The 14,339-nt window shown below is 46.5% G+C and overlaps 1 protein-coding gene across 3 annotated transcripts in view; it reads right to left on the bottom strand.

Annotated features, from left to right (window-relative positions):
• GRIN3B (glutamate ionotropic receptor NMDA type subunit 3B) overlaps positions 1 to 14,339 on the bottom strand; it is a 56,700-nt gene that overhangs the window by 13,958 nt on the left and 28,403 nt on the right. The window contains exons 2-5 of one of the 3 annotated variants that reach the window (XM_087893893.1): positions 8,667 to 9,262; positions 6,036 to 6,324; positions 3,351 to 4,112; positions 274 to 419 (exon numbers count right to left, since the gene is read on the bottom strand). In XM_087893893.1, the coding sequence (XP_087750019.1) occupies positions 274 to 419; positions 3,351 to 4,112; positions 6,036 to 6,324; positions 8,667 to 9,262 (1,793 nt within the window). The remainder of the gene's footprint in view (positions 1 to 273; positions 420 to 3,350; positions 4,113 to 6,035; positions 6,325 to 8,666; positions 9,263 to 14,339) is intronic. The other 2 variants (XM_087893891.1, XM_087893888.1) reach the window with 2 other exon arrangements.

A 14,339-nucleotide genomic window follows, 5' to 3' on the forward strand; every position in this document is an offset into this window, starting at 1 on the left:
ATCACTATTCAGTAACCTTTGCTACCAACTTGCAAATGTGAGTGTGTGTGCACACACTCTCTTCGCTCACACGCGCCATGTCCGCGCGTGCACAGGGCCTTCCGTGCATGCACAGAGCATCAAAAAAATGTGTATAAATGAGACTTGATTACGTCCGGGCCGGTGGACGGAGCCTCCGGAAGCAGCCATTACCGGTTCACCCGAACTGGCGGAATACCACCACTGCACTTCTCCCACCCCGAATTCTCCTTTCTCAAGCCCTGCCTCCCTTACTTGAGCATTGTGACCCCCTCAGGGGTGGTGGGGACGCTGTGTCGCCTCATGTATTCGTGCAGGTCCGGGAAACTCTTCTTGATATATTCCTCTGCGCTGCTCTCCCAGACGGTGCCAAAACGGAAACCCTGGGATGGATGGTGGAGCTGCAAGAGAGCAAAATTGGGATCAGATCATTTGCTCCTATATTTGGGAGTTTTTTTAATTGGGGGTGGGGAGGGGGAAAGAGTTTATTTTCTTTTAATGTGAACATTCTTTTCAATGTTTGCAACATAAATCAGTGTGGAAGGAGGGCAAAAGAAGGGAAAGAAAGAGAGGGTGGATAAAGCAGAAAAGAGAGAAAGGGTGTGATTTCACGGGATGTTTTCAAACAAGAACACGTCAGCAACAGAAGGATGATAAATATCACAGAGGATTTGAGAACGGGAAAAAAAAAAGGCCTGCAGGATTCTCTTCTGGCATTTCGAGTGATGGAAACAACTCCGGGACCGATGATTAAAATTTTAAGTTAGGGGCAATACAGAACAACAGAGTTGGAAGGGACATTGGAGGTCTTCTAGTCCAACCTCCTGCTAAAGCAGCAGACGCTATACCATGGGTATCAAACTCGATTTCATTGAGGGCCGCATCAGGGTTGTATTTGACCTCGGGGTGTGGTGGGCATGGCCAGGGTGGGTGTGGCCAGCTTGATGTCACTCCTGTTGGGGGCGCCTGTGGTGGCCCGTGTGCTCTGCCAGCAAAAGCAGGCTCCCAAGCTGTTTTCGGCTGCCATGGCCTCCTGCAACCCTCTGCCACGCGGCCCTCCCGAGCTCCGTTTTCATTGGCAGAGGGTTTGCAGGAGGCCGCGGCAGCTAAAAATAGAGCTTGGGAGTCCGCTTTCACTGGGCAGAAGCACCACGGGCCAGTCCTTCGCTGTTTCCACGGTGGCCCCACAGGCCAGATCTAAGTACCCCGCAGGCCGGATCCATCCTTGAGTTTGACACCCCTGCTCTATACCATTCTAGACAAAATGGTTGTCCAATCTCTTCTTAAAAACCTCCAGGTTTGGATCACCCACAATTTCTGGAGTCAAGCCGTTAATTGTTCTCACTGTCAGGAAAGTTCTCCTTAGTTCTAAATTGGATCTCTAATAAGTTTCCGTCTGTTATTTCTTCTACTACCCCCCCCCCATGCTTTGGAAAGCAATTAAAATGTAATATTTTAAGAGATTTTTAATACTATTCAGAGTGTGAAGAAAAAGGGAGAAAACAAAGTTTCTTTTTTCCATTCTGATCACATTGGGTTATTAGGTTAATCTATTTGAAATTGCTTCCCCCAAATAGTCATGCAAGATTTCGCCATCTCAAGGTGATAGCCAGAAATGTCAAAAGCTTTTAAAAAAAAAAAAAAAAAAAGACTAGATAAATTCATGGAGGAAGAGGAAGATGAGTGGAGATATTGAGTGGGGCTTCCGTTTTTATATATGCAAGTAGTCCTTGACTTATGTGAGCCCCAAATTTCTGTTACTACATGAGACAGTGAAGTGAGTTTTGCCCCATTTTATAACTTTTCTTGCTATAGTTGTTAAACGAATCACGGCGGTTGTTAAATCAGTAAACAATTGTTAAGTGAATTGGGCTTTCCCATTGACTTTGCTTCTCAGAAAGCCACAAAAAGGGATCCTATGACCTTAGGACATTGCAAATGTCATAAATTTGAGTCTGTTGCCAAGCAACTAAATTATTATTATTATTATTATTTGCTTTAATTCATATGCCGCCCTTCTCCGGAGACTCAGGGCGGCTGACAATGCGTTAAGCAATAGCCTTCATACTTTTGTATATTTATACAAAGTCAGCTTATTGCCCCCATAATCTGGGTCCTCATTTTACCTACCTTAGAAAGGATGGAAGGCTGAGTCAACCTTGAGCCTGGTGAGATTTGAACTTGCAGTAATTGCAAGCAGCAGATGTTAATCTGTTAATAACAGTGCTTTAGTCCACTGTACTACAGGCTCTTTTATGGGCGTGGGGATGCTGCAATGGCTGTTAAGCGTGAAAACGGTCATAAGTCACTTTTTTCAGTGCCGTAACTTCGAATGGTCACTAAATGAACTGTCGAGGACTATCTGTAGCCTACCACTGAGTATCTGCTGCTCTGGTAAATAAGAAGGGAGATGGATTTGCTCAGAGGGTTTGATCATCCAGGAACATCAAGGGGAGGAAACTGGAGTCAACAAACTTTGTGTCAGGGTTCCAAGTAATAGATCCATCGCAAGCAAAAACTCCAAGGCAGGTAGATTCCTCAAAGAATAGCAGTATTAGCAATAGCAATAGCACTTAGACTTATATACCGCTTCATAGTGCTTTTACAGCCCTCTCTAAGCAGTTTACAGAGTCAGCCAACCCAACAATCTGGGTCCTCGTTTTACCTACTTCGGAAGGATGAGTCAACCTGGTGAGATTTGAACTGCTGAACTGCAGCTAGCAGTCAGCTGAAGTAGCCTGCAGTACTGCACTCTAACCACTGCGCCACCTCAGCGCAGTGGTTAGAGTGCAGATGTTGGCACATATCTGGTGAAAACCAACTCTGAAGGGCCCCTCGGTTTTCATGTAATTAAAAGTGAAAGTTTTCCCCTCAAACCCAAATAATCAGTCACATGGCCCAATCAAGGCAGCGTCCTCTGGTCAGGTGACATCACTCCTCCTTCCTCAAACCAGGTGTGAGAACGTCCTTGGCTCCCAGGGGAAAATATTTTGTTTTGACTACACAAGCCCAGCTATCTCTCCACTCCTCTCTCTATTGCTCAGCTCCAGTGTGGCAGCACTGAAGCTCCAAGATGGCTTCGGCCCGATCAGCTTCAGGGTTGGCAAACTTTGGTTAGATGCAACACAATTGTTCTTTTTTTGAATGGTCCACAATGGTGGAAGGTGATGGAGGGGAAGCCAAGCTCAACTACGGGACACAGGCAAAGCAGAGGCGGAGAACAAATTTGGAGGAAAGGAAGAAGATGGAGAAGAAGTTGAGTAAGTCAGGGAGACTAGGCAGGACACTGTGAAAGAAGGGTAAGGAGCATAGAAAGAAAGAATTTGTTCAACCTTGGGATCATGAATCCCAGAGAGTTCTTCAAAAGTTTTTTCGCCCACCATCACTGCGGCCAAGTTGGCGGTGTAGCTGGAAAGGACCAAGAGGCAGAAGATGGCCCAGAGGTTCATGAGGAAACGGCCTGTCCAGCACTTGGGTGTCTTGCTGGAGACGGTGCGGCCAAAAAGGATGGCATAGCAGAGGTTCAGGGCTGAGGAGTAAGAGAAGATCTTCATACGGTTGCGGCCGTGGGGCGTCATGCCGTAGGGGCTCTTCCACTCGTACAAGGTGAGGAAGAGGGCCGTCATGTGGAGAGCCACGAAGATACCCACCCACATGGTCCAGTGTAATGGCCACATGAAGGCCCCGATGGGTGATGCTGTGTCCCGGATCCTCACCAGGATGCCCAAGCTGGTGGAGAAGAAAGGGCTGGTGAAGTCGATCACTTGACTCCGGGCGGAATTGATGCTGAAGGACGTCACGGCCATGTGGGCTGTGCCACTCAGGAGGTCTCCTACCAGACCCGTCCAGCGGCCATTTTTCCAAGCCCCGTACTTTCCGTCACCCACGATGTAGAGGTCGAAGTCAAAGGGCAAGTCTTCGGCCAGCTTTTCCAAGAGGTCGATGCAATAGCCGTAGCAGCATCTTCGGTACTCCATGGGGATGGAGCCGTTCTCCGAATTCAGCTCCTCGAAGAGGGCGTTGAGCACGGATGAGTCGTTGGTGTGAGGATCCAGGCAGAGTTGCCCCGCTGGACAGTTGCCCTCTTCGTCTACCTGGAAAGAGCACCAGTTAATACCTTTTGAATATCAAGCAGGAAATCAAAGGGGCTGGCTAGGAGAAACCTGAAGATCAGCCTTCTCAGGGGTGAAATGCTCTGAAGTCAGCTACTGGTTCTCTTCGCTACTGGTTTGTTTTGCATGTACATGCATGGTGCATGCCAAACGCAGCGCTGAAAAAGGAGGATTTTTCTGAGTCTGCAAAGGTAAGTAAAACAGCAAGGGGGGGGGGGAACAGCTGTGCTGCACGATTTAGATTCGCTAGAAAGCAAGATTAGAAATCTCGCTAGAAAGCAAGATTACCTGCTTTCTAGTGAATATAAATCATGAAGCACAGCTGATCGTCGGAAATACCAGTTCGCTCGAACTGGTAGCATTTTTTAACTACCGGTTCGCCTGAACTGGTCCGAACCGGTAGCATTTCACCCGAGCCTTCTCCAATCTGGCACCCTCCAAATCATTTTTAATCCCAGCTCCCTGCAAATAGATTAGGCAAATGAACCCAGAAAGATTGCTGAACATGTGGTCGGTAAGCGAGGACTACCTACGTGCACTTCTGTGCAATGTTAGGATGCACATCTGGGAGGCGGCACTGTGCATTGTAACATAGCGATGCTTATTTCATCCTGTTTTGGGGGGGGCACATCACAATTTGCAGCAGATTGCCACAAGAAACCACACATTTGTGTTCGCCATCTGTCTCTCTTTGGATGTGCAGGACTACATCATCCATTGTTCCCAGCCAATATGATCTTCTGCATGTGGATGATGGATGTTCGCAACTGAGCCCAGAATTTCTGTGGCTAAGCAAGACAGTTGTTAAGTGAGTTCTGCCTCATTTTACGACTTTTCTTGCCACAGTTGTTAAGTGAATCACTGCTGCTGTTAAGTTAGTAACACGGTTGTTAAGCAAATCGGGCTTCCCCATTGACTTTGCTTGTCAGAAGGTCACAAAAGGTGATCATGTGATCCTTGGACGATATGAACCAATTGCCAAGCACCTGAATTTTGATCATGTGACATGGGGATGCTGCAACGGTTGTAAGTTGATCGTAAGTCATAGTGCTGTTGTCACTAAATGGTCACTAAATGAATGGTTGTAAATCGAGGACTACCTACGATCTGCACATTTGGAGAATGCCAAGTTAACCAAAGGCTGTTATATGTTAGCAATAGCCATAGCACTTAGACTTATATATCGCTTCATAGTGCTTTACCAGCCCTCCCTAAGCGGTTTACAGAGTCACCATATTGCCTCCAAAAATCTGGGTCCTCGTTTTACCGACCTCGGAAGGCTGGAAGGCTGAGCCGGTGAGACTCGAACTGCAAGCAGTTGGCAGTCAGCAGAAGTACCGTGTTTTTTGGAGTAGAAGATGCACCGTTTTCCCCCCAAAAAGAGGGTGAAAATCTGGGTGCATCTTATACTCCGAATGTAGCCCTTCCCAGCTTCTCAAATGGAGGTTTCAGAGGCTGAAAAAAGCATCAGAAATGAAGCTTCAGAAAAAAGTTCCCAAACAGAGCTTCAGAGGCTTTTTTTCTGAAGCTCTGTTTTGGAGGCTTTCAGAGGCAGGAAAAAAGTGTTTTCTGAAACGGAGTTTCAGAGGCAGAAAAAAAAGCAAGGCACAGAGCTCACAACCAAGGAACCTGTCACTAAAATTCACCTCTGGGAACAGCTGACTGGGGGTATTCCGGAGGCCGATCCACCTGCCAATCAGCTTTTTTCTTATTTTCCTCCCCAAAAACTAAGGTGCGTCTTATACTCCGAAAAATACGGTAGCCTGCAGTATTGCATTCTAACCACTGCGCCACCACAGCTCTCGTGGTGTTGCACAATTTTATATTTTTCTAAAAGAGAAATGTCTGTGAGCCAATCAGCTCTGGTCAGCAGGTGCCCCCACATGTCCCGATGTACCTACGCACCTCCCGGATGAAGACAAAGGGGTGTTCCACCAAGGTCACCACCCGCAGCTTCATGCGCGAGAAGCCCCCGCCCTCGGCCTGGTTCTTGCGCTGCAGGTGCTGCGGCCAGCTGCCCTCCTCCGCTTCCATTTCACCCCCCTTCCAGCTGCCCACCGTCACCCACGTGGGCTGGCCCACCGAATCCCTCAGCAGGCTCCAGATTTTGTAGTGACGGTCAGTGTGGATGTGAGACGTGTTGTGCACGAAGACCTCGCCTGTCTGGCCACGGAAAGACGTGTTGGCTAAAAACCTGCAATAGGGAGAAGAAAAAAGCAGGAATCAGAATAACAGAATAACAGTGTTAACCGGGACCTTGGAGGTCTTCTAGTTCAACCCACTGCTCAAGCAGGAAATACCATTTCAGACAAGCGGTTGTCCAATATTTTCTTAAAAACCTCCAGTGTTGGAGCACCTGCAACTTCTGAACTTCTAATTCCACTGATTAATTGTTCTAATTGTCAGGAAATTTCTCCTTGTTTCTAGAATTGTTCTCTCTTTGATTAGATGTAAAAAAGATCTTGATACTCTAGAATGAGTGCAGAGAAAAGCAACGAAAATGATTAGGGGACTGGAGGCTAAAACATATAAAGAACGGTTGCAGGAACTGGGTAGGTCTAGTTTAATGAAAAGAAGGACTTGGGGTGACATGATAGCAGTATTCCAAAATCTAAGGGTGTCAGCTTTGGAAGCCATATTAGGCCGGAAGCTCCAATTTATTTATTTTATTTTTATTTATTTTACGTAATTTATACGCCGCCCAATCTCCGTAGACTCAGGGCAGCTCACAACAATAAAAAGAAACCCAATAAAACATAAAATACATACAAAATACATTAATGTATAAATATAAATTTAAAACATACTAAAACCCATTAAAATAATCAAATCCCCTCAGTCCAGGTTGGGTGATGTAAACAACCATGTTTTTAATTCGCGGCGGAAGGTGCGAAGGTCAGGGGCCAACCGAAGCCCCAGGGGGAGTTGATCCCAAAGAGTGGGCGCACTCACAGAGAAAGCTCTGCCCCTGGGGGTCGCCAGTCGGCATTGTCTAGCCGACGCCACCCGGAATAGGCCCTCCCTGTGAGAACGTACCGGGTGATGGGGAGCTGTTGCTGGCTGCAGATGGTCCGACAAATATCCTGGGCCTAAGCCATGTAGGGCTTTATAGGTCATCACCAGCACCTTGAATCTTACCCGGAGGGCAACCGGTAACCAATGCAAGTCGCGCAGGAGGGGTGTAACATGGGAGTATTGGGAACCTCCCATCACAACCCACGCGGCTGCATTCTGCACCAGCTGAAGCGTCCGAGTGGTCCTCAAGGGCAGACCCAGGTAGAGAGCATTACAATAGTCAAGACGGGAGGTGAATTGTGCATGAGTAACTGTGCGTAGAGCATCTCGGTCCAAATAGGGACCGAGATCTCGGTCCAATGCTGCCACCTTCTCATGTGTGGGAAAGTAGGAGGGGGGGATTAAGGAGAGGGGTTGTTAGTAGACATAATAGCATTCTTCCTGTCGGTCAAGGTCAGGGCGATCCAGCATCTGGAGAAGGAGTGGTCAGGGGGCTGGATCGAGATGGAACGGACGTTGATTGGAGCATGTGACCGACTGGGGGGAAAAGGGGATGGTTTTGGGAGCTTTGACTTACTGAAGGAAAACCCGGGCTTTTCAGATTCCGGTTTTCCCAGATGTGCCAGTTTGCCTATTCTAGTAAAGAGAACTTTGGAAAATGTTTGCTTCCGCGTCTTTACTTGGAGTTGGGTTTTTTCTGGAATGCTGACAAAGGGGTTGCCGCAAAGAAGAGGGAGTCAAGCTATTCTCCAAAGCACCTGAAGGCAGGACAAGAAGCAATGGATGGAAACTAATCAAGGAGAGAAGCAACCTAGAACTAAGAAGAAAATTTCTGACAGAACAATTTATCAGTGGAACAGCTTGCCTCCAGCTCGGAGAATGAACCTTCATCCTCATCCTACACCCGAGCTACAGATATTTGCCACTATTGCGAAGCCAGATTTGCGTAATGACTGCATGATTCACTTAAGAACTGATTTACTTAATAATTCTAGTAAAAAAAAAGATTGTAACATGGGGCAAAACTCATATAATCACTGTGTCAGACTATGATGCTATCTCAAAATTAAATGAATTTCCAAACTGCCAATCTTTAAGGAAATCTTTCTTTAATTGAGCACAGCCACCGGATCATGACTCCGCGCGGACAGGACTGACCTTTTGCCCCCCAATCCCTCCCTTTCCGATCCCCAAATCTCTGCTTCTCATTGGCTATCTTCCAAGTCATTCTTCAGACTTCTTTTTCTCGTCATTTCCCAGGAATGTGCCCCCTCCCCTCATTTCCACGACAACCAGACTTCAAAGGGATTTAGCAGGCAAAAGTTTCAGAGTTTATCTTTCGCTCTCCTCTGCTCTCTCTGCCAGCGTTGAAACGCTGACACACTGCCTTGCTTAGCAAAGGCAATTTGGGGCTTAATTGTGGTCATAAGTCGAGGACTACCTGTACAGAAACACATGTGCATGCTGGGAGAAGGGATTGGTTGCTCTTAGGGATCCAAAAATCGAGAGCAGCTTACTCACTGGGAAAGGTAGAGTCCGGAGGATTCAGAGTACACGACGTGTTTGTCATTGCAATTCACCATGCTCTGGATGAGGGCGAGGTCAGGCCGGATGTAGACCGCCCGGGAAATGGCACGGGACACCAGCTCTATGGCGTCCTGGATGAAGTGTTCCAGGGAGGGCCTGTCGACCTCCCCAAAGGCCAGGAGACCTAACGGCAGCCCCTCCGTCTGGAGCTTATCCACGTTCTGGGGTTGCCCCAAAATCCAGTGGAATTGCTGAGCGACCCCCAACTCCTTCGCCATCTGGAAGATGAGCTGGGAGAAGGGAGCATTGCAACCGAAAAGCAAAGCTGGGCCGGGCAATTCGCGGTATTCCTCCAAGTGTCGCCGAAGGTGACGGGCAGCTTCTCTCTCATCCAGGAAGCTCAAGTCAATCACAGCCGTCTTCTCCAGGTGGGCATGGCTAGTCCAGAGGTCAATGAAGGCGGAGGCATCCCAGGCTTGGCACAAAACCAGGGTGACGTCTTGCCAACGGTTGGCATGGAAGATGGTAACCAGCAAGTCCAGGAGAGTCTCGAAGTCGCCGCATTGGTCCATGTGGAGATGGAAGGGATTCTGCCAGAAGGAGTCAGGAGGGGACAAAGAAAGTAAAACCAAACAAATACAGGCAGTCCTCGACTTACAACAGTTCATTTAGTGACGGTTCAAAGTTACAACGGCAATGGGAAAAAAATGACTTGGGACCATTTTTCACAGTCCCAACCTCTGTAGTATCTCCATGATCGTGGGATCAAAATTCAGATGCTTGGCAACTGGTTTGCATTTATGGCCATTGCTGTGTCTCAGAGTCATGTGATCCCCTATCGTGACCGTCTGACAAACAAAGTCAATTGGCAGAGGGGGGGAATCCAGATTCACTTAACAACCGGGTTACTAACTTACCAGCTGCAGTGATTCACTTAACAGCTTTGGCAAGAAAGGTTGTAAAATGGGGCCAAAACTCACTTAACCAAGATCTCACTTAACCACAGAAATGTTGGGCTCAATTGTGGCCATATGTTGAGGACTACCTGTAGAGATTTTTTTCAGTTATGATACAAGAGGGATGGAGTTTGCAACCCCAGGCTGAAGTTATAGGAAGGGAGATGCCATTAGCCTGGAAAAAAGCATCTTAACCAGTGGTGAAATCCAATTTTTTTTTTACTCCCGGTTTGGTGGGCATGGTGTGGCTTGGTGGGTGTGGCAGGGGAAGGATACTGCAAAATCTCCATTCCCACCCCATTCCAGGGGAAGAATCAGAGGTGGGTTTCAGCAGGTTCTGACCAGTTCTGGAGAACCAGTAGTGAAAATTTTGAGTAGTTCGGAGAACCGGTAGGAAAAATTCTGATTGGCTCCGACCCCATCTATTCTCTGCCTCCCAAGTCCCAGCTGATCAGGAGGAAATGGGAATTTTGCAGTAACCTTCCCCTGGATTGCGGAGGGAATGGAGATTTTACAGTAGCCTTCCTCTGCCACGCCTGCCAAGCCACACCCACTGAGCCATGCCATGCCACGCCCATCAAGCCATGCCCACAGAACCGCTAGTAAAATTTTTTGAAACCCACTACTGGGAAGAATACTGCAAAATCCCCATTCCCTCCCCACTCCTGGGGGAAGGATATTGCAAAATCTCCATTCCCACCGCACTCTGGGGCCAGCCAGAGGTGGTATTTGCCAGTTCTCCGAACCACTCAAAATTTCTGCCACTGGTTCTTTGAACTGCTCAAAATTTCCACTACTGGTTCTCCAGAACCTGTCAGAACCTGCTGGATTTCACCCCTGATCTTAACATCTCTTGGACTCTGGAACCAAGGACTTGGGTCTTCTCTGTCTTCAAGCAGAGGCTGGACATCCTTAGCACTCATGATGTTACCTAATTGGGTAATGAAACGTCTGCAAGAAATTAACTAAGCTCAGAGACCACCAAAGACCCCTCATCATGCCAACCCTGAGCTACAAATATTCTCCTTTAGAGGCTGGACAGCTGTCTATCAGGATGAATCTGGCCTCAGCCTGCTGTCCTTCAACAGACCCTTAAAGATGAAGCTCTTTCCACAGAAACATATTGTGTGAATTCATTTATGGGACTGATGTTGCCTACAACATCAGTGTCACTGGTTGTGGTTCTGCCAGACCCACAAAACCAGGAAAGGGACGTACAGTTACTTCAAAGCAGTTTCCTTTCTTGTTCTTCGCTCATGGACAGAAATCTTGCCATACTAAAGCTACTGCTTGCAGGCATTAAAGATATATTTTGAGAATTTCTAGGGAGGAGCCATTTTTCTCCCATCCAAATTATCTAAACTTTGCTGTCTCTTGGTCTTCTGGAAAGCAGCACCTCCCTCCTGGGAATCCGGAATTACAGACAGTCCTCAAATTACAACCAGTCGTTCAGTGACTGTTCGAAGTTACAATGGCATTGCAAAAAGTGACTTAGGACTGTTTTTCACCCTTACGACCACTGCAGCATGATCCACTTACATGATCCAAATTTGGACGCTTGGAAATTGGATCATATTTATGACAGTTGCAGGGTCCAGGGATCATATCAGGGGTGAAATGCTCCTGGTTCGGACCGGATCACCTGATCTGGTAGCGATGGCAGCGGGTGGTTCGGAGAACGGGTAGCAAAAATCCCTGCCCTCTCCCCCCGCATGCCCAGCTGAGCCGTGCGATCATCAGAGGCTGTTGTTTTTTTTTACTTTTAAAAGCATTTTTTTCGTCAGAAGAGGTTGTAGAAAAAATGCTTTTAAAAGTTAAAAAAAAGCCTCTGATGATCGTGCGGCTCAGCTGGGATCGTCAGAGGCTTTTCAAAGCATTTTTTTCTGCAACCTCTTGGCCGAAGAGGTGGTAAAACAAATGCTTTGAAAAGTCTCTGACGATCTCAGCTGAGTTGCCTGATCGCCAGAGGCTTTTCAAAGCACTAGAAAAAATGCTTTGAAAAGTTTAAAAAAAAAAAAAGTTGCCACGCCCACCATCACATTACACCCCCCCCCACCAAGCCACGCCCACAGAACCAGTAGTAACAAATTTTACATTTCACCCCTGGATCACGTGATACTCTTTTGCATCCTTCTGACAAGCAAAGTCAATGGGGAAGGCAGATTTACTTTACAACTATGTTACTAACTTAACAACTGCATCAATTCACTTAACAACTGTGGCAAGAAAGGTTGTAAAATGGGGCAAAGCTTCTTTAACAAACGTCTCACTGAGCAGCCGAAATGTTGGGCTCAATTGTGGTTGTACCATACATTCCACCCCAGGTTCCTACCGTTTTTCCAGTGTAATCATTTTTAAATGATTGTTTCAACTTTTGAAACTGCAGAGGTGTGCGTTTTTGTGTGTGTGTGTGTTAATTGGTGGCTTCAGAAGTGGAAGGGAAGGAAGAAAACAAGAATGGAGAAATAGATGGACAATCACTTTATAAACAAAACTAAAGAGCCTGGTGGCGCAGCAGACTAATAGCCTGTTATTATCATCCAGCTGCCTGCAATTACTGCAAGTTCGAATCTCACCAGGCTCAAGGTTGACTCAGCCTTCCATCCTTTCTAAGGTAGGTAAATTGAGGACCCAGTTGTGGGGGCAATAAGCTGACTTTGTATAAATATACAAAAGTATGAAGGCTATTGCTTAACGCATTGTAAGCCGCCCTGAGTCTCTGGAGAAGGGCGGCATATAAATCAAATTAAAATAAATAAATAAATAAAAAGACTTCTGATAATCCAAATTTTCTGAACTGCAAACCTTGTCTGCTTAGGGCTCTGCTTAGCTACTTTGAAGCACCAGTCTGCACATAAAAAAGATGTTGAGACTCTAGAAAGAGTGCAGAGAAGAGCAACAAAGATGATTAGGGGCCTGGAGGCTAAAACATATGAAGAATGGTTGCAGGAACTGGGTATGTCTAGTTTGATGAAAAGAAGGACTAGGGGAGACATGACAGCAGTCTTCCAATATCTCAGGGGCTGCCACAAAGAAGAGGGAGTCAAACTATTCTCCAAAGCACCTGAGGGCAGGACAAGAAGCAGTGGGTGGAAACTAGCAACCTAGAACTAAGGAGAAATTTCCTGACAGTTAGAACAATTAATCAGTGGAACAACTTGCCTCCAGAAATTGTAAATGCTCCAGAACTGCACGTTTTAAAGAAGAGACTGGACAGCCATTTGTCTGAAAGGTGTAGGGTTTCCTGCCTAAACTGGGGGTTGGATTAGAAGACCTCCAAAGTCTGTTCTGTTCTGTTCTGTTCTGTTCTGTTCTGTTCTGTTCTGTTCTGTTCTGTTCTGTTCTGTTCTGTTCTATTCTATTCTATTCTATTAAGAGCCTTGGTGGCGCAGCAGACTAAAGCACTGTTAAGTAACACCAGCTGCCTGCAATAACTGCAAGTTCAAATCTCACCAGGCTCAAGGTTGACTCAGCCTTCCATCCTTTCGAGGTAGGTAAAATGAGGACCTGGATTGTGGGGGCAATAAGATGACTTTGTATAAAAAAGAACACCGCTTAGGGGTGGGTGGGTTGAAAGCCCTACTAAGCAGATATATACAATAGTATGAAGGCTATTGCTTAACGCATTGTAAGCCGCCCTGAGTCTCCGGAGAAGGGCAGCATATAAATCGAACCAATAAAAAAATAAAAAAATAAAAATTCTATTCTGTTCTGTTCTGTTCTGTTCTGTTCTGTTCTGTTCTATTCTATTCTATTCTATTCTATTCTATTCTATTCTATTCTATTCTATTCTATTCTATTCTATTCTATTCTAGGGAGTGTACCTGACCCTTATGAAGAGTTTTTGAGATTCAGGTGTGGATAAAAGCATGCCTTTGCAAATGATGCAGAACCACAAGCCCTCCTCCCTTTCTGTTTAGCAGAGTCCCAAGAGTGCTGGTCACTGCTCCCCCCCCCTGTACCATCCTTAACCCCACAACCAGCTGCAGGAGAAAGCTTAAACCAGAAATGGGGCAAACCTGTAAATGTGGTAGCTGCCACCAGAGGGCAGAAGACACCCGCAGCTAAACTTAAATTCAGCCCCGCCAAAGAGATCTCCCATCAGAATAAAACTAAAAGAGGAATTTCAAATAAAGCTAAAGGCTCCCTTGAGTCCAGTTTCGGGCAAAAGATAGAAGCAGTTTGCACTGTCTATTTCTAGGCTGGCGTAGTGATTTCTTAGCCTGGTCTACAGCCCCGAAATTCTCTGGGGATCTCCTATGCGCATAGACATCAGGTCTGATGCTGATTTAATTTCATTTTAAGACCAGCCGTGATCTGGAGAAAAGAGCGATGCAGCCCCATTTCCATATCACCCTCTAAAAGAGGATCCCCCCAAATTCTCTAGCTCATGAAGCCTTGGATTGTTCATGGACACCCATCATTTACTACGTGAGCATAATTTAATGAATAACTACTTTAACTTATAATACCGGTAGTCCTCAGTTAATAACCATTTGTTTGGTGGCTGAAATTATGGTGGCTCTGAAGGAGGAGATTTAGGGCTGGTCTTCGAAGCTGTGGCCATCCACATGATTACAATTTGGGCTCTTGGCAACCCATTTGCCATTATGACAGTCGCAGTTCTCAGGGTCATAAATCTTCAATGCTGGCTTCCGACATTACAGCTGTGATTACAGCTGCTACTGGTAGTTATTCCAATCCACACCTG

The sequence above is a fragment of the Pantherophis guttatus genome, chromosome 1, assembly GCF_059756535.1.
Source record: "Pantherophis guttatus breed Tessera chromosome 1, ASM5975653v1, whole genome shotgun sequence".
NCBI classification, from domain to species: Eukaryota; Metazoa; Chordata; class Lepidosauria; order Squamata; family Colubridae; genus Pantherophis; species Pantherophis guttatus.